Source organism: Neltuma alba, unplaced genomic scaffold, assembly GCF_004799145.2.
Source record: "Neltuma alba isolate B1F8T4 unplaced genomic scaffold, ASM479914v2 tig00011650_pilon, whole genome shotgun sequence".
Lineage (NCBI taxonomy): Eukaryota > Viridiplantae > Streptophyta > Magnoliopsida > Fabales > Fabaceae > Neltuma > Neltuma alba.
The window spans coordinates 82811-105278 of NW_021636298.1; the positions used below are offsets into that span (position 1 = coordinate 82811).

At 40.8% G+C, this 22468-nt stretch overlaps 5 protein-coding genes across 5 annotated transcripts; 2 read left to right on the forward strand and 3 right to left on the reverse strand.

Moving 5' to 3' along the window:
* Positions 1-241: 241 nt before the first annotated feature.
* Positions 242-2740, reverse strand: LOC114716320 (tropinone reductase homolog At2g29260, chloroplastic). The gene is made up of 5 exons (XM_028901305.1): positions 2492-2740; positions 2192-2399; positions 1641-1857; positions 1452-1558; positions 242-622 (listed from the first exon to the last, which is right to left on the reverse strand). The coding sequence occupies exons 1-5, from the start codon at positions 2689-2691 to the stop codon at positions 434-436; spliced, it is 921 nt and encodes a 306-aa protein (XP_028757138.1). The 5' UTR covers positions 2692-2740; the 3' UTR covers positions 242-433.
* A 1478-nt stretch (positions 2741-4218) lies between these two features.
* Positions 4219-8211, reverse strand: LOC114716321 (protein PLASTID TRANSCRIPTIONALLY ACTIVE 16, chloroplastic-like). The gene is given in 8 exon segments (XM_028901306.1): positions 4219-4472; positions 5738-6208; positions 6549-6607; positions 6729-6797; positions 6936-7103; positions 7105-7298; positions 7301-7376; positions 7706-8211. Coding segments are annotated over 8 exon segments (1539 nt in total). The 5' UTR covers positions 8153-8211; the 3' UTR covers positions 4219-4417.
* A 4108-nt stretch (positions 8212-12319) lies between these two features.
* Positions 12320-16522, forward strand: LOC114716319 (protein TOC75-3, chloroplastic-like). The gene is given in 8 exon segments (XM_028901304.1): positions 12320-12721; positions 12724-13536; positions 13774-13995; positions 14089-14196; positions 14318-14509; positions 14613-14861; positions 15609-15863; positions 16013-16522. Coding segments are annotated over 8 exon segments (2415 nt in total). The 5' UTR covers positions 12320-12385; the 3' UTR covers positions 16253-16522.
* Positions 16523-16943: 421 nt separating this feature from the next.
* On the reverse strand, positions 16944-19535 carry LOC114716336 (dnaJ homolog subfamily B member 8). Its single transcript, XM_028901323.1, has 5 exons — positions 19022-19535; positions 18257-18425; positions 17837-17869; positions 17560-17654; positions 16944-17304 (listed from the first exon to the last, which is right to left on the reverse strand). Exons 1-5 carry the CDS (start codon positions 19370-19372, stop codon positions 17089-17091), a joined length of 864 nt encoding a protein of 287 aa, XP_028757156.1. The 5' UTR covers positions 19373-19535; the 3' UTR covers positions 16944-17088.
* A 17-nt stretch (positions 19536-19552) lies between these two features.
* On the forward strand, positions 19553-21741 carry LOC114716335 (pentatricopeptide repeat-containing protein At5g59600-like). Its single transcript, XM_028901322.1, is given in 2 exon segments — positions 19553-20459; positions 20462-21741. Coding segments are annotated over 2 exon segments (1605 nt in total). The 5' UTR covers positions 19553-19591; the 3' UTR covers positions 21199-21741.
* The last annotated feature ends 727 nt before the right edge of the window (positions 21742-22468 follow it).

The following is a 22468-nucleotide window of genomic DNA, read 5'->3' on the forward strand; positions in this document are numbered from 1 at the left end:
CGACACAATACCACATGGCACACGCCTTGTTCACGCCTCAATGAACCACAGCTTCTAAGCATGATTTCACCCGCTCGCTCTCTCTCCATTCGCGTCTTCAGAGTTCGGACTGTTTCCCACGTTTAATTCTTCACGAAGGGTAGATCTCATCTCACAACTCTTAGAACGAAAATGATTAGTTACCTTCGAATTCGTCCCCGGATGAAGGAAAAATATGGTCCCGCAATGACGACAATGCACATTAAGGGGGAAAAAAATTAATCAATTATTGCAATATTAAAAAAGCCGCCTTGCAAGGTTGATCAACACCTTCACCTTTCCCATAATAAAATTTTGCTGATATCAGAACATTGATTCTACACGGATGGTTGTTGGAAGTTCAAACTAATAAAATCCATGGTTGGCGTGTGGAGTATGATGCATATCGAAACTCCTAGTCGTGTGCTGGATAAAAACCATTCACGGTCATTCCTCCATCCACGCATATAATCTGGCCAGTGATATATGATGACGCCGGTAAGCAAAGAAACGCAACAAGAGAAGACACTTCTGCTGGGTCTCCCAGCCGCCTCAGAGGAGTTCGAGAGTATACTTCTTCCAGATACTCTTCGTTGCTCAGCACCTGAACCAAATGGAAAAGGTCAAATCAAGATTTTCATATTACAACTGCACTGAACTCAGGGATTCGCAGCAACATCTAAAGCACCGCAAAGCAGCAATTTTTATTCCAAGCAAACATCATTATAATCTGTGAGAGAGTAATATACCCCTGCCTAAGGATGGTTTAGGCTCCAGATAACAAGTCAAATCTTTATACAAAATTGAGCATGAATCCTAGAGGATCCAATTATGGGATTGGAACTTTCACTTACTTAAAATCTCTTGCTATGTTACTTAAAAAGAAACTAGAATCGTTCCTGTTTCTTTTCTGCCATACAGATTTGATTGGTCTATAATTGCAATCAGACACAGAGAATTTCAAATCCCAGAAAGACGGATGCATTTGTCAATCAGATTTGCAAGATATGCTTGCACAAAAGTTACTTTATAGAATCTCTGAAAGTTAGGTTCAAGACGAATTGGGTGTTTATCAACTGTCTAGGCGATAACTTTCAAATTTGCAACTTAAGATGCTTTTAGCAGAAACCAATGTGCCACACTGAGGAAAGAGATTGAATTCATCTATCAACCGATATGTCAAAGACTCAGAACAAAGGCATTTTCTTGCGGTCAAAATTTGACTTTCACTTCCAATTTCCCACCGTTACAAGCTTGATGCATATCCCAAACCAGTTTCTCCACTATCAACACCCCACCTACTCCGAAAGAAACATCAAAACATACGCCGAAAGAGGAAAAAGAATGAATATTACTGTAGTAGCATTGCTGAACCAGTTTCATCAGGATCTAAATCAAACTAATTGTCACATGACAAGGAAAAAGATTATTACTTGCTCCACCATTGAAGTTCTTATGTACCAGGGAGCCACTGCATTACACCGTATATTGTCTTTTGCCCACTCACAGGCAAGATTTTTGGTTAGTTGGTTAATTGCCCCTGTCAATCTCAAAACAAATAAAAATTTCAGAATCTGATTAATACTTCCAGCTCTGTTAGCGGGCAAAAATAGGAAAACTACCTTTGGTAGCTCCTTGAACAGACATCGACTTCAGTGAGACAAAACCAGAGACAGAGGAGACAAACACAACGCTTCCCACTTCTGATGCTTTCAAAAGCGGATAAGCAAGTTGGCATAAATGAAAGGCGGATGCTAAGTTAGTGTCGATGAGAGTGGAAAACTCTGTACTCGTGAACTCTGTCATTGGTTTCCGAATGTTTGTCCCCACATTATTTATCTACACATTAAAATGATCGTGTTTGAAGTATTAGCAAAAAGAAATTGAAGTTCGTCTGCAAAGTATCAACTAAAAATTTAACTCAAAATCAGATACACTTGTAGACTCGTCTGCCCTAATAATTCGCATGCAGATGCCAGTCAATAACAGTGCAAACCGCTAAATAGCACAAAGTATATCATTCTAACGGTGATTATTATTGTAAGTTTGTGACCATCGCGACGTATGATCACTCCGATTGCTACGAAAAGTGCACGCTTTGACCCGCAATAGCAGAAAATAAAATGCACGCAACAGTTATGAACACCAGCCATGGGAGAGGAGAGGGACTTACAAGGATTTGGAGCTTCCCGTCGAAGATAGACGAGACGTTCTCCATCATCACCTCTCTTTGCTGTGGAACGGACACGTCACAGATGGACCCAGTGATTTCAAAACCCGAAGCATTCCAATCGTTGAGGCATTTACTGAGTTCAGTATCATTTCGAGCACAGGTATGCACTCGAGCCCCCAATCCAACCAATTCCTCCACAATCGCGCGGCTTTGCTTATTCCAAATTACATGATAGTATAAGCAGCTCAAACAGTTAAGAAATAGAGGGAAGCAAGAGAACTGGAGTTAAAATGCTGATACCCGATTCCACGAGTTCCGCCGGTGACGAGGGCTGTCATTCCGCGAAGGGACCATTTATCCTCTTTTCTCTGACTCTGCAATTGGCTTCTGATAGCTCTTGCACGAATCGTGTGTGCTATTCTAAGACCGGTTCGGCGGGACTGTGAATGAAGAATAGCATTCCCAGCTGTTGGGAAGGCAGAAGAAGCAGCCTGGTGCATCCTGCTCGCATGCCCCAGCAATGGCAACAGGACCTTGGGCAGTTCGGACTTGCGCGCTGCGCTACCTTGTCTCTCGGTTTGAGGAATCCCGAATCCGGGTTGGGCTCGCGGGAAGCAGATCCGGTGAATTGTCAAGCAAAGATCAACGTGTAATTTTATAAATATTTTAAATTTAAGATATACTACAGTCGGAACAATAAATTGCACTAATAAAATTATTACTCTTTCGGTCTTTAATATATGATTTAATTATAAATTTGATTTTGATCCTAAATATAAAATTTATTTTTATATTTATAATTTTTGTTCAAATCACCCTATTAATACTTCCTCAACTATAGTCAAGAATAAGAGGGAAGGAATATATAATGAAGATGATTAAGGTATTTTAGAAAAAAACATATCATATTTATGATAGTTAACTAACTTATTTTAATTTTCTTAATCTAATCAAATTAATTAAATAGAGTCTTATATTAAGGAATGAAAGAGTATTTTATATTCAAAATTTTGTTTGAAAATGGCCATCATAAATTTTTATTTTTACATAAAATTTGCAAAAGATATAGAAATGATTTCCCTCTCTGCACTCAATTTTTATTTTTACTTTCCATATCAATTGCCAAATACACGATCGAGTCCATATAAAATATATAAAAACTCTTAAAAAATTGTTCTGTTTATAAACTACAAACAATACTAGTGTTGTGGCATTTACTCTGTTTAGTGTTTACATGTATAGTTTAGCATCATTCGTATTGGTGCAAAATTTAATAACATAAAAATTTTAAAAATATATGCAGTTATGCATAAAAAAAATAATATTTTCAAGTCAATTCATTTTATATACTACATCAATTACTAATCATGAAGGTTCCACATGCTATTGATTTAACTAAAGAAAAGAATGTATTGAAGACCTAATGACACTCTGTATGCCATTAATTAAATTTTGAATAAATTTAAATTATAAATATATTTTTCCCCTCTCTTTCACGTTAGTGTGTTATTCTTGTTTTTATCTCTTTTTTGGTTGTATTCTTTTATTATCTTTATCTCACTTCCCACTCTAAAGGTTAGAAATCTATAGTTGAATAAATCGAAGTGATGCCCCACTGTTATTCTTGAAGAAAAATGTCTAAAATTTCCGAGGATGTGCTCTCTGCGAGGTCGTTTGCTCCGACCCACCCGCAAACACCCACAAAACCAAAAAAAAAAAAATATTGGGGGGGGGGTTGGAATTCAAAATTTCTCATCCATCCAGAAACAATTTATTTGGCATTAAAAAAAACCATAGCCACAAGAAAAGTGATCCACTAACCTAGAAGTAGTAGCTTAGAGTGACTGGTCGTTTGTAAGATGCAAAGGGTTTCTCCTCGTCTTTTTTTTAAACAAGCAAGATTGAGTTTGGCCCAAAAAAAAAAAAGCAGGATGAGAAGTGGTTGTTGAGAGCAAGGAAGGCCCGTGGCCTGGGTCGATTATTTTGTCAGTGCAAATAATAGCCAGACGTGCAGACATCGGCTGAAGTCCTAGAAGACGAGGAAAATAGCTGTATTGATTATTTTTGCCTTGGCCATAATCTCATTAGAAATCTGGAACTAGCAGAAGTCCGCAATATATCTGGCTCAGAGTCATACAACTTTACAGAGACACAAGTTCAAAGCAAATAACCTGCAATGACATAGCCTTAAAAACCAGAGAACTACCCCCAATCAAGTTATGATCACTAGTCATCATCAACATAGATGGTCTCCTGCTTGAACAGGCCACCAAATACGCTCCTGACCTCCGCCGTTTTCTCTGTTTTCTTTGACTTATCCTCCTTTCGTTTAGCGGTAGGGCCGCTTGGTTGCTTAACCACTGCCTTGTTAGGCGGGAGACTTCGAGCCTTTGGCCTGTCCCCTCACAGTGGCAAGCTGTACTTTCGGGGGCTCCTTAACTTCTAGTTTGATAGCCGGCACCAAGCCATATGAATAATTAATGAACTGTGCAGCTGACACGGAGCCCAAAGCCTTTTTTTTTTTTAGTATTGAGCATGAATCTCTGTGAACAGTGTTTTGAGTGTGGAGCCATGATTGAGCCGTCTAAAAGCATCAGCTTGAGTGGAAGAGAATTAATAGATATATTGATTACTAATCATGAAGGTTCCACATGCTATTGATTTAACCTAAAGAAAGAAATGTATTGAAGACCTAATGACACTCTGTATGCCATTAATTAATTTTGAATAAAATTTAAATTAAATATAATTTCCCCCTCTCTTTCACGTTAGTGTTATTCTTGTTTTTATTCTCTTTTTTGGTTGTATTCTTTTATTATCTTTATCTCACTTTTTTAAAGGTTAGAAATCTATAGTTGAATAAATCGAAGTGATGCCCACTGTTATCTTGAAGAAAAATGTCTAAAATTTTCCGAGGATGTGCTCTCCGCGAGGTCTTTTGCTCCGACCCACCCGCAAACCCACAAAACCACAAAAAAAAAAATTTGGGGGGGGGGGTGGAATTAAAAATTTCTCATCCACCCAGAAACAATTTATTTAGCATTTTAAAAAACCCATCTGCCACAGAATAAGTGATCCACTAACCTAGAAGTAGCTTAGAGCGACTGGTCGTTTATAAGATGCAAAGGGTTTTCTCCTCTTGTCTTTTTTAAAATAAGCAGGATTGAGTTTGGCCCAAAAAAAAAAAAAGCAGGATTGAGAAGTAGTTGTAGAGAGAAGGAAGGCCCGTGGCCTGGGTCGATTTATTTTGTCAGTGCAAATAATAGCCAGACGTGCAGACATCGGCTGAAGTCCTAGAAGACGGAAAATAGCTGTATTGATTATTTTTGCCTTGGCCATAATCTCATTAGAAATCTGGAACTAGCAGAAGTGCGCAATATATCTGGCTCAGAGTCATACAACTTTACAGAGACACAAGTTCAAAGCAAATAACCTGCAATGACATAGCCTCAAAAACAGAGAACTACCCCAATCAAGTTATGATCACTAGTCATCATCAACATAGATAGTCTCCTGCTTGAACAGGCCACCAAATACGCTCCTGACCTCCGCCGTTTCTCTGTTTTCTTTGACTTATCCTCCTTTCGTTTAGCGGTAGGGCCGCTTGGTTGCTTAACCACTGCCTTGTTAGGCGGGAGACTTCGAGCCTTGGCCTGTCCCCTCACAGTGGCAAGCTGTACTTTTGGTTTTTCATCCTCTTCGGACTTTTGGTTCTGCATCGAGGTGGCCAACTGTAAGCTCAACTTCTGCCATGAAATGCCCGCACCAAAATCTCTTGCCTTGGTCAAGAGGGCATCTACAGAGGCCCCGGCAGCCTCGGCCTTCTGTTGGGCTTCTGAAGCTAGACCAGCAGCCCTCGCTTCTTCCTTGGACAACTTCTCCACTTCTTCTTCCAGCTTCTTTGTTGCTTCTGCGGCTTCGCGGGCTCTTTCAGCAGCCACTATTGCCTCTTCCTCTGCTTTGGCCTTTTTAACTGCTTCTGCATAGGCTTCCCTTCTTCCATCCACGGGGATTGTCCTGTAAACAAACTCACAATTCAGTCTTGCATATCCGCTTAGTGTTTTGCAGCCGTATAGATTCTTCTACTTATATTCTATGTAATTAAATGAAGGACCAGAGTGCCACTTTCAGATATTTGCTCGTAGTTCTCCAATGAGAGAAGATAATTAAGCATTACATGATTGCATCGTTCCAGGACAAAGCAAATTAAATCGAGAAGTTTCTTCATGTCATTTATTCAAAGACAAGCAAACATTGATAGATCATTGCCGAGTTTGGGTTTTAAATTTGACCTCAGTTGACTCATAAATGATTTATAGTCATCACTGGCAGGCAACAAACATGATACGGCGCTTACCTGAAGAGTTCATCTACGCGCTTCAATGGGGCTTCTGGATCCGTGCACACTTCCACAACCTATTTGTAAAAGGCAAACAAAATTTGCCAAAAAGTAAATTAGTCACATCCAGCTTGGATCTATTCCGTTTCTCTTATCTCTGGTAATGATGCGCAAATGTCCATGTGCAACAATCGGTACCTTGTTTTCTGCTATTTCTGTGTTTGAGAAAACATCCGCCACTAGCGATGCTATCTTGGACTTGGCAACCTGATCATCATCATTTTCTACCAAGTTTTAGCTACAAAGATGGAAACATGGATATTAAGCGAGAAAAAGAAAAGAAAGAAGACAACCTAAAAAGGGAGACAACATATATATTAGACATTATCTCATACATTACATTACTTTATAGTCGTTTTCTCCGGCGCTTCCTTCACCTGAGACGACCACATTATAGGAACTCTCCGGCGCAAAATCATCGGTTAAACTTGTCTTGATAAAGGTATAGCTGACGTCTGTCTCAATCACTTTCTGCAAGAACTCTGGTATGCTCAAGGGCTGAGACCGTGAGAAACAGGTTGTTGAAGAATGACGAGATGCCATCCAGTACATTGTAAGTTGAGGCGCCGGAAGTGTTCCCGTCGTAGATAATAGCCACGTGGCTGACGCCGGCCAGTTGGGCGGCTTGGACTACTTGTACGGCGTCCGATGTGGAGACCTCCGAAGTTGGACCATTCTCTGCGGGACCAATTGTGACAACTACCTGCTAGCATTGCCTATTGCTTTGGCTATTGATTCGGCATCTTCGAAGCTCGATTGTACTGCATTGAGGCGCTTTGATTCTTCCTTGATATGATCTGCGATGATGACACAGTAGGAACTGACACATAACTCAGTACATCTTCGCATATTAAGGTTTTTATTCAAATGTCAATTAGCTTCGATGTTATATAACAGCCATGATTTCATTCTGCTTGCCCAATGAATTAACACGCACATCAAAAAGGGGGAAATTTCCAATGGTTATACGTCATTCACAAGCATAAGAAAGGAAGAAAATAGTCTAATGCAGGATGAGTTTGCGAGCGACAATTGTGAGCTTGAGTTGATTTAATCAGATTACAGGAATTAGAAATTTAAAACTATGTGCTGAGGTGGGATTGGATGAAGCTGACCTTATATTCAGCAGCAAGACGAGCCAATTCTTGAGCAGAACCAAGTTCGGGGACACCGGCTCTGACATTGAAACCTTGCCTAAGCAGTGTCTGTGAAATGCGAATACCGGCCTGCCCTGTCGCGCCGGCAACAAACACTGTAGCAGGGTCCTTGCGCTTGGGGTTGCCGAATGACAAACCCGGCGAAGTGGGGTTACTGGGAAGTGGGATCAAAGATGTCACATCAGGTAACTTGCCAAAGCTAAAACGAAAAGGGTTGGAATTGGCGGGGGTCTCGGGCTGTGCTCCTCCTTCAGAAGAAGGATCGTCTCGGGGTTTGCCCAGCCGAAGGGGAGGGAAGGATCCGGACTTCTTGGCAATGACTCTGAGCCTTGGATTCCTGGGGTTCGGTCTCGAATGGGGCGTGGTGGTGAAGAGAGAGGAATTGGAAGTGAGGGTGGGAGCCATGGGCTGATAGAGAGAATTCCCAGACGACCCTCGCGCTCAGTTGGGGTAATATCTCTCATGTCGATCGCGCACGACATGGCTCGGCCTTTTTGTGAGCTAAATTTTGTTGGCGGGGTTATGTGAATTATCTTGAAGGAAGAGGCAATAGAAATCTGGCGAATAAGAGGGAGCCACGTAGATGGGGTTTATCCAGTGCGCAATTATCCAACACCAAGCGTTCTGCTTCTTAATGTTACTGAGAATGACATGCCCTGCTCGCACTTATACAGTTGAATGTTTCATCATCCGTTAATGAGTTGCTAAGGTCCATGTTTTCCTCCAAGATTATCTCTCTTTTTTTCGCAAACAAATAGCTGAGGCCAACGAGAAGAGAGAGAAATTTTTTTCTCTGTTTTTTTTTCTTTCTGGGAGGCGGAAGGAGAATAACTAATAAGAATTACATCTTGAATTTTGTTAGCCAAACTTGATTTGCTTTTACAGTCACTGACCAGTATTGACGAAGACATCATAAAAATCAAACGTGTATAGAGGAACTTGGTGATGAACTGAATCATGAAGGGGCAGAGGCTTTTGAATCCGTCATGGCAATCTGGGTATAGTCTAGTGCAGGTTCGCCGGGACAGGAATCAATGGATCAGTGAAGATACATGTGCTTCTTAGTGAAAGCGGCAGATGCAGGTAAACACAGAGGAAAGTGTTACAGTATGCAGCAGCCGCGAGTAAAGGCTGTGGCGGAGATAGGACTTTTGAAGGTGATGGTGATTTCCGCCGCCAGTGTGCTGGAGTGAAGTTAATCCGGTGTCTTCTATTGTCGAGGGATGACCGATAAAATGCATGATAATCCCCATTTTTTGCTACCCAAAGATGATGCCTTTTTTCATGAAGTCAGCAAATTTAAGCCACAAAAATTTATCATTGATTAGAGGCCATCACTATTAAGATATTTAATATGATTTTTTTTGTCAGAATAATACGAGACAATTTGGACCCAGTCAACGTGATACGGACAACTTGTGTAGTGGGGGAAACTAGGATAACACAGGAAATCAAAAAATGGTTTATCCACTGCCCCCGTGTAGACGGTGATGATCCTCTACAAGGGATTACAAATACCATAAAATATGCAATATTCTTCTAATGCAAGACTGCAAATATAGCGTCAGCTGTTAATAAAAAATGTGAAGGAGAGCCTCCGCTAATGGAGGGAGAGTGACTATCGGAAACAGTAGCCCTTCGAGTTTTCAATTTTTTTAAAATGCTATTTTGATGTTTTGCATTACTGATCATCTGAGAATTTATACATACTTTAAATTATACGTGTTTTCTAATTATGCTCCTCTTTGACTAAATCCTCATTGCGCCCTTGACAAGTTGACGCGGGATAAATTGGTGGGGGATAGAGTGGTTTCACTCCAAACGAAGCATATCATTTGCAAATCAGTTTCTATAGTACCATTTTTCTTTAACATTCCATAAATAAGTTGTTGAATATGATGAGAGAAGTCGAACTACAACCTTAAACTCTTGCTTCTTGAAAATTTGTCATCAATGACTGATGTTTACTTGCTTAAGGCAATTATTAAGAATCAAAGCAAGCTTCGTTTGCCCACTCAACTGAGTTTTTCCTTGACAAGCCTTTAATTTTGATGTCCGTAATTGAAGAACACTCATCAGAAGCATAAAGACACAGAATTTCATACAAGGAACCCTTCAAAGTCATCAGGGCATGGGCACACACGTTTATTAAGAAAACCTTAGTTTACAAATTGATGGAAATGATTTTCGATGGTAATTATTGGGGGTACATACACAGACATATGCCGGGGAAAAAACAGAGAGAGAAAATAGTTGAATATGCTATATACAAATGAGCAAGAGTCAGAGACATATCCCTGTCGAGATTTTCAATTTGTCTGGAGGATTCTGCCATGGTTCTCTTCCTCAGCAACTGCCAACGAAAAGAAAAAAACTCATAAATGCAATCCTGTAGTAGCAATATGATATTAGGCATGAAACTGCGGAATAGATCATCATAATATTACCTTGCTGAACGTTGCTAGATAGTACATGATTTTGAGACGAGGCACGTAAGGTTGGACTTCTGACAGAATATTGCGGTGGTTCCTCATTTCGGAGCATATGAGCAATGAGGTAACAGCTTCTCTCACCTTCTCCATGACGCCCACATCACCGGGAGTTCTCCTAGGACTCATTGCGTCCGATATCACTTGAGACAGAGCTTTCTCATCTTCCCCTGGCTCCAACTTATTCTTGAAATACTCTCTCACCGATACACCCTTGTCCCATGTTTGGTCGCCGGGGCCGGCCGTGGCATTCTTCATATTCAGCGTAGAAGACGCGGATGGTGATGATTTGCGCGGAGTCGATGGGGCTGATGAAAAGCGTGGAGCCTTTGACGCAACCGGAGAAAGTTTGGAGGCCGTCTTGGCGGGAGGAGTCAGCGGATTCGTCGTAGTCACCGACAAGGGAGATTTACGAGATGGTGCTGGGGTCAGTGATGGGGTTTGAGTATCTAAGTGTTTCGAAACCGTGAGGCCTTGCATTTTAGAGGAAATACAAAGGCCTGTGTCTGATGATGCTTTCGTATATGCTGGTGCGAGTTTCTCAGCTGCATTCCGGTCATTGTCTTGTTTGAAGCAAGAGAACTTGTGGACGCTGCAAGATGATGATGATGATGAGTTGTTCTCTTTGACTCCGTACAGCCGCTGAGCGGCTTTTGACGATCCATTTCACCTCTGGATTTTAAAGGGTTATGCAAAACATGGTTCTCGGCGATTACAGGAGTCGCTCTTGGATGCTGCCTGGCGTTTTCTTTGTATGCTTCGGGTGCCAGCTCCGATTCGTACACTGAAATATACGACGCGCGTTCCACGCTTAATTAACATTATATATTAAAATATGTGTAAATGTCAACCGTGATGTATATATAATATAGCCTGGGTTCTGAGTTTGCTTTGAGGGTAGTATATTTCCTACACTTGCTGCCGTGCTGATGGAGGTTTCGATAGGATTTAAGCTTAACTGTGTAATTTTGAGCAAACAGAGGAACTTCTTTCTTGGGCTTGTAGTCCCATCTGATTGCAAAATACTTTATATGTGTGCGTGTATGATGTAATATACTAGATTTAGTTTAGTACAGGTTAGGTGGTATATGCGTGAGTAAAGGCACTTCAATTCCAGAGTGCAAAGAATTTAACCACTTATAGAGGAGCATGCACAACATGGATGAGAACACTGCTGCAGTTAAACTTAACGCGTTGCCAAAACTATTGGAGGGTATGGTGTCGTGACATTACATTAAATCTCACCAATGTCATTTTGAGCAGCACCGCGGTGGTGTTTGGACATGATTGGTAGGAAGAGAATGAATAGGGGTTTGAGCAAGAATGTGGAACCTGGCGCGGTCTCATTTCTTGATGGTGACCAAAGAAAGATTGATAGTAACGGCACCGGGAGCAGTCCTATGAAGAAGTCACTATCAGGACGGCGGGACGCTAATAATGGAATGTCGATTGTTATGGTGTGCTGGAATTTTTCAAGTATGATAGTAAATTTGTGTGAGTTTTACCTTAGTAGAAAATTGAGAAGGAAAAAAAAGAAGTAGAAAGTGGGGTAATGTTGTGGCCGGCTTTCATGAAACAGGGAATAATAATTTAAGAGAAATGATTCATGTATTGATTCATGCCATTGGACTAATGGTAATAATTAAAAATATATATACTATTCCTTCCGATTTATTTATAATACCTTGTTTATAAAAAATTTTATTTATAGTCTCATAAATTATAAACAAATTTTTATAATTAAGATTAAGAGGTAGTATTACTAATAGAGTGGTTTTTAGAAATTGTTAGCCATTTATGTTATCACGCGGCATTAGCAGATCCATCCACTGGCTTCTCACGTTCTTTGCGAAATACTACTTCTGGTATTTAATATAAAGTTTTGTTAGGTTTTTATTTTGATTTTAAATATAAGAGCTTAATTTATTTTGTCTTTATTATTTATGTTTTTTTTAAAAATAATCATTCTTCTGATTAGTACACTTAATTAGTAAAAATATTTTAAATTTTTTAAAATTATCGGAGTAGTTCGAGTGACTGAGTGAGTGAAGAAGAGGACAAGTCCTACCCAAGTAACAGTCGAGGGAGAAGAAAACCCATCAAAAACCCTTATCCCCTCCTGCTGCCAAACCCCATCGTATCCGTCCCGATGTCCTCCTCCTTCTCTGCTACCCAGCACTTGAGTGCTACGCTCTCCGCCCCTCTCCCTCGTCGCCGCAACAATTCCCCTCGACCCTCCTCCCTCAAATGTCATCTCTCCTCTTCCCACGATTCTGATACCTCTAATCACGCCCTCTTCAAAACCCTCCCCAAGACCCTCGCCCTCTCTTCCGCCGCCGCCGCCCTCCTCTTCAGCTCCACCGGCCTCCCGCTCCTCCTCTCCAATGGATCCGGAGATTTCGGCGGCGGCGGTGCTAATGGCCTGGGTGGTGGCGGGGGCGGGGGCGGATGGAACTGGTTCGGCGGCACCGGCGGAGATGGGAATGGGGGTTCTTCTCTAGACTTTTCTCCCCGGCAGATGCTATTGCCGATGAATCCCCTTCTCAGGAGTGGGATTCCCATGGGCTGCCGGCCAACATTGTTGTTCAACTCAATAAGCTCAGTGGATTTAAAAAGTATAAAATTTCAGAGATTCTATTCTTCGATCGGAGGAGATGGAAAACAGTGGGCACCGAAGATTCCTTCTTCGAGATGGTTTCACTGCGTCCCGGTGGCGTATACACCAAGGCCCAGCTTCAGAAGGAGCTTGAGACCCTGGCTACCTGCGGAATGTTCGAGAAGGTAGATATGGAAGGCAAAACTAACGCCGATGGAACCATCGGAATTACAATATCTTTCACCGAGAGCACGTGGCAGTCAGCCGATCGGTTCCGCTGCATTAATGTGGGCTTGATGCAGCAGTCGAAGCCCATTGAGATGGACGCGGACATGACTGATAAGGAAAAGCTGGAGTACTTTAGAAGTCAGGAGGAGGACTACAAGAGGAGAATTCAGAGGGCAAGGGCGTGTCTTCTGCCGATGCCTGTGCACATGGAGATTATGCAGATGCTGAAGGAGCAAGGAAAAGTGAGTGCCAGGCTATTGCAGAAGATAAGGGATCGGGTCCAGAAGTGGTATCAGGATGAAGGCTATGCATGCGCACAGGTGGTTAATTTTGGGAACCTGAACACGAAGGAGGTCGTCTGTGAGGTTGTAGAAGGGGATATCACCCAATTGGTCATTCAATTCCAGGATAAGCTTGGCAATGTTGTTGAAGGTAACACTGATGTCGCGGTGGTCGAAAGAGAACTGCCGAAACAGGTACATATGGTTATGTTACATTGCAGGTTGTGCCGTTTTTCCATTTCATTTGTTTCGAGTTTTGATAATCAATACCGACTGCCGCCAGAAAATGATCTTTCAGGCAAACACATCATGGCATTTGTTTCTTGTGTCAAATTTCTAGGCGTTGGTGTTATTGACTTTTGCGCTTGGTTTTTGGTCTTTACCTTGTTCATCGGTTGTTGACTACTTAGTGGATATTTGTATGGATAACAGCTACGCCCAGGTTACATTTTCAACATCGAGGCAGGGAAGCAAGCTTTAAGAAACATCAACTCCCTTGCTCTGTTTTCAAACATTGAAGTGAATCCACGGCCTGATGAGAAGAATGAGGGAGGAATTATCGTTGAGATTAAGCTTAAAGAATTAGAACAGAAGACAGCAGAAGTCAGTACTGAGTGGAGTATTGTCCCTGGACGAGGAGGACGTCCTACATTGGTACTCATGTCTAACTAAAAATTTACTTTGTCATCGGCCATCAGTTTTTGTTCATTAGTTGATCTCATGTATTTATATTCACTGTCTGTGTAGGCATCACTGCAGCCAGGAGGCACTGTTACCTTTGAACACCGGAATTTGCAAGGATTGAATAGATCTCTTATTGGTTCGGTGACAACTAGTAATTTCTTCAATCCTCAGGTTGTCTTTCACTAGACTATTGACTTCATGTCATTTTATTCTAGGAATAGTTTGGTATGTCACCAACATGGTTATTATTAATATCAACTATCTTAAATCGGCGCTCATGTTTTTCCCTTAGGATGATTTGGCATTTAAGCTTGAGTATGCACATCCGTATTTGGACGGTGTATATAATCCAAGTAACCGTACTCTTCGTGTAAGCTGCTTCAACAGTCGAAAGCTGAGTCCTGTATTCACTGGAGGGCCAGGGGTTGATGAAGTACCCCCAATATGGGTTGATCGTGCTGGTGTCAAAGCCAATATCACTGAGGTAATCTTGCTGATGGTTCAGGCAATTGGTCGTTTTAAATCCCTTTCCTTTAATTTTGTGCTCTTTATCTTATTATTTTTTTTCAACCTCATGTGCAAAACAGAATTTCACACGTCAGAGTAAATTTACTTATGGACTTGTGATGGAAGAGATAACAACTCGTGATGAAAGTAGTCATATCTGTGCAAATGGTCAACGAGTATTGCCTAGTGGAGGAATTAGTGCTGATGGACCTCCAACCACCCTCAGTGGCACTGGCGTTGATCGGATGGCATTTTTACAGGCCAATATTACGCGTGATAACACAAAGTTTGTGAATGGAACTATCGTTGGAGACCGAAATGTGTTCCAGGTGAGTGTACATTTACTTTTGGTGTTATCAACATGGGCTCACTACACTGTCAGCTTTGTGGTTGGTGGGCCTGAACCCCACAACAAAAAAGAAAAGAAAAGAAACTAAAAGAATTATTGCCTGGCAAAAGAACCATTCTTGAAAGGCCAGCACTTTGTTTTGCTAAGAATCTGAATCTACTGTTTATTGATGGTGGTAGAAGAGGAAATTCCCTTTCCCAATTAGATCAAATGCTGTTAGACCGAAGGGCATATAAAAATTAAAGCAATGATGAGTAAGTGGTTCACTATCTTCCAGGTTGAGTTATACATGTACTCATAAGTAATTTAAGACATAGCAGGTCCATTCCAGGAATCAAAACAATGATAGTGAAGATTCCGTACATTGCTTTTAAAAAAAAAAAAAATTTCTGGGGTGGTGGGACAAAAGCAATGTTTGGTATACTATTCGAGCGTGATGGGTTGATGACTTGATGGCATTGCTGGAGTTTGCGGGGATGATCATCTGGAGATGATTTTTATCGTTTTGGTTAACATTAGAGCTCTGAGAGACTCTTGAAACGGTGACTGAGTTGAACCTAATTGTAGATACTGTAGTGAATGGTAATGTTGGTCAAATTAAGCGGATGAACTGGTCATCTTGCAATTATCATACGAGCAAGAAATGAGTGTTCCCTGAATTTGTAGTCTTAAAGTATGCCGTAGTTATGTTATCTGCTGACACAGCTATGTCCTATGCAAATGTCAGGTGGATCAAGGCCTTGGGATTGGCAGCAATTTCCCATTCTTTAATCGTCACCAGCTAACTGTGACACGATTTATCCAGTTGATGTCGGTGGAGGAAGGTGCTGGCAAAGCACCACCGCCAGTGCTTGTTCTCCATAGTCATTATGGTGGTTGTGTAGGCGATCTTCCTAGTTACGATGCTTTTACTCTTGGAGGTCCCTATTCTGTGAGGGGTTACAACATGGGTGAGCTTGGCGCAGCCAGAAACATCCTTGAGGTAGGAGTGATTGGGACGTATCATGGTTTTGTTTGTTTGTTTGTTTGTTTTTTAGCATCATGAAGATTGAGAGATTTCATGGTAGTTAGTTTTCCTTTTTTTTTGACTAGCCAGTCATTGAGCAGCGAGCTGATCTCTTTCTTTTACAGCTTGCCGCCGAGTTACGGATACCTATCAAAGGTACCCATGTGTATGCCTTTGCAGAACATGGAAATGATCTTGGAAGTTCGAAGAACGTCAAAGGGAATCCCACAGAAGTGTACAGGCGAATGGGACACGGATCATCCTACGGAGTTGGTCTCAAGCTTGGTCTGGTTAGAGCAGAATACGCCGTTGACCACAACTCAGGAACTGGTGCATTATTCTTCCGTTTTGGAGAGAGATTTTGAGCGGAAATTAGTCAATTAAATGGTATATCGCTAAAAATAATAGGTTTTGTCATGGTTTGCGGGAGAACTTTTGCAACCATCCTTTGATGATTGGGCAAAAGCTTGTGGATATTCTGAGGTCATCGTGCTAGCACTGAACTCGTTTTTCCCTGATTTTTTGGTTTCCCCCGAAAATTTAGTATAGAATTTATGTGAAAATGTTGTGACAGATTATATCTTGTTGGTTATTGTTATTATTTTCATGTATTTAATCTATTTCTGCTGCCAAAATAAATGCCCAATTTATGAAAAATTAACCAAACTTGGTTCAGACCAAAATAAACCACCCGAACTTGTTGACTTAGCGGTCAGTATGGTGGGGGTGAATATTTGTCGATTTATTAGCATCTCAGGCTGGAAACAAAACACGTGTATACAGCAAAATCAATCACCAAAATTCATCCCAAAAAAAGGGCATTGCACGCAAATGTGTAGTGGCACTTACTGCATTGTTCTAGTGGCCAATTAATTTTCCTGCATAAAAGAGGTGGTGAGTTCTGTCTCCTACAGAGCAAGTTTAGTCCCCATTTCAATTCAAAAAATAAAAAAAATTTCAAGACAAGTTAGCTAAATGAGTGAACCATCAACGACATCTCAAATGTTCAAGATTTTTTTAGTGACAGTTTTTCATTCAGTGAAGGGCTTCTCCGACTTGCATCCCATGGACTGGGGATAATGTAGGATATAGCTTTGTTTTATGTAAAAACATTTGTTTTTTATTCCTGTGAAATTTATATCTAATAATTGAATATCCTACATCATGGAGTCAACCAGCAATAAAAGTAAACTTATCTCGGCTACAAACCTAATTCCTTTTTTAACTGAGCAAGAGTAGCTTCTATTTCATCAAGGTTATCCTTGATGCTGCTGTTCCCCTTGCCACTTTCATCTTGAGGGCCACTGCCAGCAGAAGTACGAGAAGGATTTCCTCCCCGAGGCTTTTGATAATTATCACCCGAATCAACTATATCAAGTTCTTTCTCCAGAAACTCCACAAATTCTTCTCCTATTTCCTGCAACGTAAAATCCCATATAATCAGTTTCCAATGTTGATCACTGTTGTTAACCACAGTTTCAAAAGACGAGGATCAGCCATCAAGAATCAAGAACTAAATTACTAAATAGACTCTGCACGAATAAGAACCACCCCCCCCCCCCGGGGGGGGGGGGCTTCTCTCTTGTTCAGGCAACTATAGAAGCTCAGAAGCCAAGCATCGTGTGGGAATAAGAACACAACACGGGGGGGGGGGGGGGAGGCGAATTCTTACCGCCAATTCCTCCCATAGGCTTTTCGGCTTTCCTTGTGAAGTAGAGTTTGCTTCCCAGTTCCTGAATTCTTCTTGAACATCTTTGAAAAACTCCCCTGTAATTACATCAGCCAAATTATACAAGGTAATAACAATTTAGTAGATATTCTCCTCTCCGCCTATTCACAGACCTGCGTGGAAATAAAATGCGTGGAAAAACAAAATTCATGTTCAAAAGCATTTGTAAACATGCAAGTTAAACTTATGGTCGATACGATGTCTGAGAGTACACATCTACCTATTGTTATTTGAACATCCCTCAAAAAATTACCTGCAGCACAAAGATGTTAACCATAAGACAGACATCCAATCCAATCAGGAAGCTTATAAAGGATTGTAAAATTACTTTTCAACAGTTGGAGGGAAAGATATAGTATAAGAATATGCAAGGCAAAAACAAATTATAACTGAGGTCCGTGGATGTAAAACCAACATGTTCAACAGGCATCTTTCCAGAAAAATGGGAAAGGGATAGGGAATTGGCAAAAATTATCCAGTACAAACTAACAAAACATAGCAATCAAGATTCCATATGCTTCCCGACAACTTTTGCCCTGTGAATTAAGTACGTGAATTTGTGATTCCCGGAACCAGTATGGTCCACAGTTGCAAAGGCAACCGCGTAGATATTTATCCAGTATTGGAAAGAGCTCTTTACCTAATCCATAAAATTCTTCTTCTACTTTTGCATCACCACTTTGGCTTCTCTGAGAGGAATAATAAGAATCGGAACCACCATTTCCAGAATCAAATTTTCTACGCGAAGTAGAATTTATCAATGTATTGTATGCGTGTTTTATCCTCATAAACTTCTCCTGCGCCTTGTCCTGTGAAGACAAGATGAAAAATACTTACTTCAATGTATGGCTCAAAGTAGTACAAGTAGACAGGGTAGTAAAATCCATTAAATAGACCAGTAAGATTCAAATCTAGTAGCGCCTGCATCTTGCTGCTCTTACTCCCCATGTCTTTGTCCATTTTAAGTTCTTATTCGCGACAGAAAGCAATCCATTGTTTGTTAGGAGCAATTGTTGCTGCTACTTCCCATGTTCCTCTTCTTTTCGGGAACCTTTTATCAGTATTGTGAATCACATGAACAGTGCACTTCGCAGCATCTTACGACCATTAAAGGGCCACTACCCTTTCTAATAATTCTACACTTCCTTCTTGTGTGAATTTGCATGTTCTTTTTCTACGTTCGATTTAATTCCCAACTTTATTCTCTTACATCTCAACCGTATAATACATAATATTTGCCTCCCCTTGCTTTAATGCAGAAAAGGGAAGAAAAGATTTGATTTTTCCTATTGCTAATTAAAGAGGACTAATTTCCACCTAAAATTACACAATATTGATGTATTCTTAAGCGACACCTAAAAGGATTGAACACAACATTTGGGAAGGATCCAAACATACCAATTACCTCTTTATTGACATCAGGATGATACTTAAGAGCAAGCTTTCTGTATGCCCTTTTGATCTCATCTGCTGTAGCTGATGGAGATACGCCCAAAACTTCGTAAGGAGACTCCCGACGGCTGGCTTTCAGAAGAATGATGCTACCTCTTGTATGCTTATAGTTCCAGCAGGAAGGAAAAACGGATTCCGACTGGAATAGGACGGGATTAAAATCACGTCGACGACCGAATGCACTATTGGGTAAGGAAGAATTAGCTAGGTTTTGCAGGAGCAAGGAAGGTCCGATGGATCTAAAACACAGTTTAGCCCGGTAAAGGAAATTGTTTCCAGTTAGAGGCAGAGCAAATCCATACATGTTAATCAAGTTACCAGAAATCGTTGGGCTGAGATTTCCAACGAAGCGGATCTTATCCTCCGAACTCCTATCCTCCCGAGAGCGCTCGTCATCGCGCAAATCTGTCCGTTGAAACGATCCAACGATCCTCACGCAGCCACGTTGAAAGAAGACAGCGTCTGTATATTACTATGCTGCGCACACTCATCAAAAGCGCTCATTTTTTAAGATTCCTCGGACATGGTTCAATTTCAATACCAGCAGAGATCGACGCTTCCAACAGAAGCTAATGTCTATGCCCAAGTGATTGACATTTACGCTCGTGATAGAGCTGTGCACTTGGGCAGGAAACTTCATGCGCACCTAATCATAAACGGTTTCGCTCGTTTTGCAGTCATTGCATCGAAGCTCATAACATTGTACATCGAGTGTGGGACACTGTCCCTTGCACGCAAGTTGTTCGAAAAAATTCCGGCAACAAATGTTCGACGCTGGATCGCTCTTATTGGAGCCTCTGCTCGCTGTGGCTTCCATAAGGAGGCTCTGAGTGTGTTCTCTGAAATGCAAACGGAAGGGCTGAAACCCAACGTATTCGTGATGCCCAGCGTTCTCAAAGCTTGTGGGCACCTTTGCGATCTCAAGACCGGAGAGAAAATGCATGGCGTGATTTTGAAATGTTCGTTCGAGCTCGATTCTTTTGTCAGCAGTGCTCTAATTGATATGTACTCAAAATGCGCAAGAGTTGAAGAAGCGCGGAAAGTATTCGACGGGATGTTAGAGAAAGATTTAGTGGCGCTAAATGCTATTGTGTCTGGCTATGCACAACAAGGGCTTGCCAAGGACGCACTGATTTTGGTGGAAAGCATGAGAATGATGGGCACGAAGCCAAATGTGATAACTTGGAATACATTGATTGCTGGATTTTCTAAAGAAGGTGACCGAGCAACGGTGTCAGAGCTTTTCAGGGTGATGACCGCCAATGGTTTTGAGCCTGATGTGATATCATGGACTTCTTTAATATCTGGCTTTGTGCAGAATTTTCGACATGAGGAAGCGTTTCATACGTTTAAACAGATGTTGGGTCATGGATTCTGCCCAACTTCGGCTACATTAGCAGTCTTCTACCTGCATGTGCTACTGCAGCAAAAGTGAGGCGTGGAAAGGAGCTTCACAGCTACGCGCTGGTGATTGGTGTTGGGGAAGATATATATGTAAGGAGTGCTCTTGTTGATATGTATGCAAAATGTGGGTTCATATATGAGGCAGGGACCATATTTTATCAGATGCCCGTGAAGAACACGGTTACGTTGAACTCAATGATCTTCGGTTATGCAAATCATGGGTACTTTGACAAGGCAATCGAGTTGTTCAGAGAGACAGAAGGGGGAGGCAAGCTTGATCATCTAACTTTCACGGCAGTTCTAACTGCGTGCTGTCACGCGGGAGATATTGAACTTGGGCAAAGTTTGTTCAAGATCATGCAAGAAAAATACGAGATTGATCCACGGCTTGAGCATTACGCATGCATGGTGGATCTTCTAGGTCGGGCTGGAAAACTTGACGAAGCATATGCGATGATCAAGGCAATGCCCATTGAACCTGATTTATTTGTGTGGGGTGCCCTACTGGCTGCTTGTAGGAATCATGGACATGAGGATCTTGCAGAAGAGGCAGTCAAGCATTTGCTGGAATTGGAGCCTGAGAGTGCCGGGAATCGTCTTCTATTGTCAAGCTTATACGCTGATGCTGGTGAATGGGGAAAGGTCGAGAGGGTGAAGAAAATGTTGAAGAGAAGGAAATCGAGAAAATTTACCGGTTGCAGTTGGATAAATAGTGTGTACCAATGATAGACGAGTTATGTGCCCCAAAAAAGGAAAAACAGAACAATGATAGATGGGTAAATGATAATATGCTGCATCTCCGTCCGTGGCTAGAAGTGTACGTAAGAGTATGTGCTGGTTCACAAATGGCAGGATGATAACTCTCTGTAGACGTCGTCCAAGGCAACAAGTTGATCCAGATTCGTGAGATCCACCATTGGACCTAAAATATATCATACACGGAACAGACATGGTGAGTTTCAACTAGATTCCCGTTCATCAACTGATCAGAGAGCTTCCTATTGTAGACATCAGACGACATCATTTCCTTCGTTCTTCCCTAACACTATATGTGATGAAAAGTTGAAAACTGGAGAGGACTTCACTAGACATTCTTCAATACGAAGCAAGCCTTATCTGCAATCAGAAGGGGTTAGAATATCCAGTTTCATTCATCTTTGGAAATGTTAAAGAGTGCTACAAGGGCCTTCCGCGTGCGCAACCTGACACAGATAACGCACTGATCACTATTGAAGTTAGTTTGAAAGTTGCACGAGCAAAAACAAAACTCTGGCTGCATCTTTTCTTTTTTGGTCCAAATTGGCTGCATCTTTTCAAATAAGGATCTTTCATATTCTGATATATAATGTTTTTTTTTTGGCCTCCCAACATCTTTTGATCATGTGATTGCTCTTATTTATGGTTTTTACTGTTGTTTTGTTATCAAATAGGAATTGAAACTCATTTCTCATGCCATCTTTTTTCAGTGAAAATATCTTCTTTTTTTTGTCTAAAAAACTCATTTCCCATATCGAAAGAATATGAACGGGGTAATATCTATGTACTAATTAACTCCATACTTAATATGAAATTTAATGGATTAATTTGAAAATATTAAAATAATTAGTTAAGTTAATTGTTTGTAGTAAATAAATATTACTTTTCCTAAATTACCCTTATTAATTATGTGTGTTACCTATTAATAGTAATTTCTTAACATATATAACTACTATAAGAATTATTTGAGAATAAAATAGATAAATATGAGAAATAAAATGGATTATGACCTTATATTTAGAATCAAACTAAAAGTCAAATTAACTCTTATATTAAGAATTGGAGGTAATATTTTATAGCATCCTAATATTATAATATTGCACTCTCTAAATAAGTTTTTTCTTTCCCATCAATATCAATGTTGTATTGACTTTAAGAGTCCACCTGGTATTAGGGAAATGGACTGGAGGAGAGGATAAAAAAATTTTTTTAATAAGCTCAATTTAAAAAAGAGAGAAAA

What these genes read in the sequence shown, in the direction of transcription:
- LOC114716320 (XM_028901305.1), bottom strand. Translation starts at nt 2,691, where the DNA reads ATGCACCAGGCTGCTTCTTCTGCCTTCCCAACAGCTGGGAATGCTATT. An exon ending in GGCGGAACTCGTGGAATCGG is followed by an intron (nt 2,400 to 2,491) that starts GTATCAGCATTT and finishes GAATAAGCAAAG; the next exon opens with CCGCGCGATTGTGGAGGAAT. An exon ending in GAACTTCAATGGTGGAGCAA is followed by an intron (nt 623 to 1,451) that starts GTAATAATCTTT and finishes CATTTGGTTCAG; the next exon opens with GTGCTGAGCAACGAAGAGTA.
- LOC114716336 (XM_028901323.1), bottom strand. Translation starts at nt 19,372, where the DNA reads ATGTATGGATTTGCTCTGCCTCTAACTGGAAACAATTTCCTTTACCGG. An exon ending in ATCCTGATGTCAATAAAGAG is followed by an intron (nt 18,426 to 19,021) that starts GTAATTGGTATG and finishes TTGTCTTCACAG; the next exon opens with GACAAGGCGCAGGAGAAGTT. An exon ending in GGATGTTCAAATAACAATAG is followed by an intron (nt 17,655 to 17,836) that starts GTAGATGTGTAC and finishes ATGTAATTACAG; the next exon opens with GGGAGTTTTTCAAAGATGTT.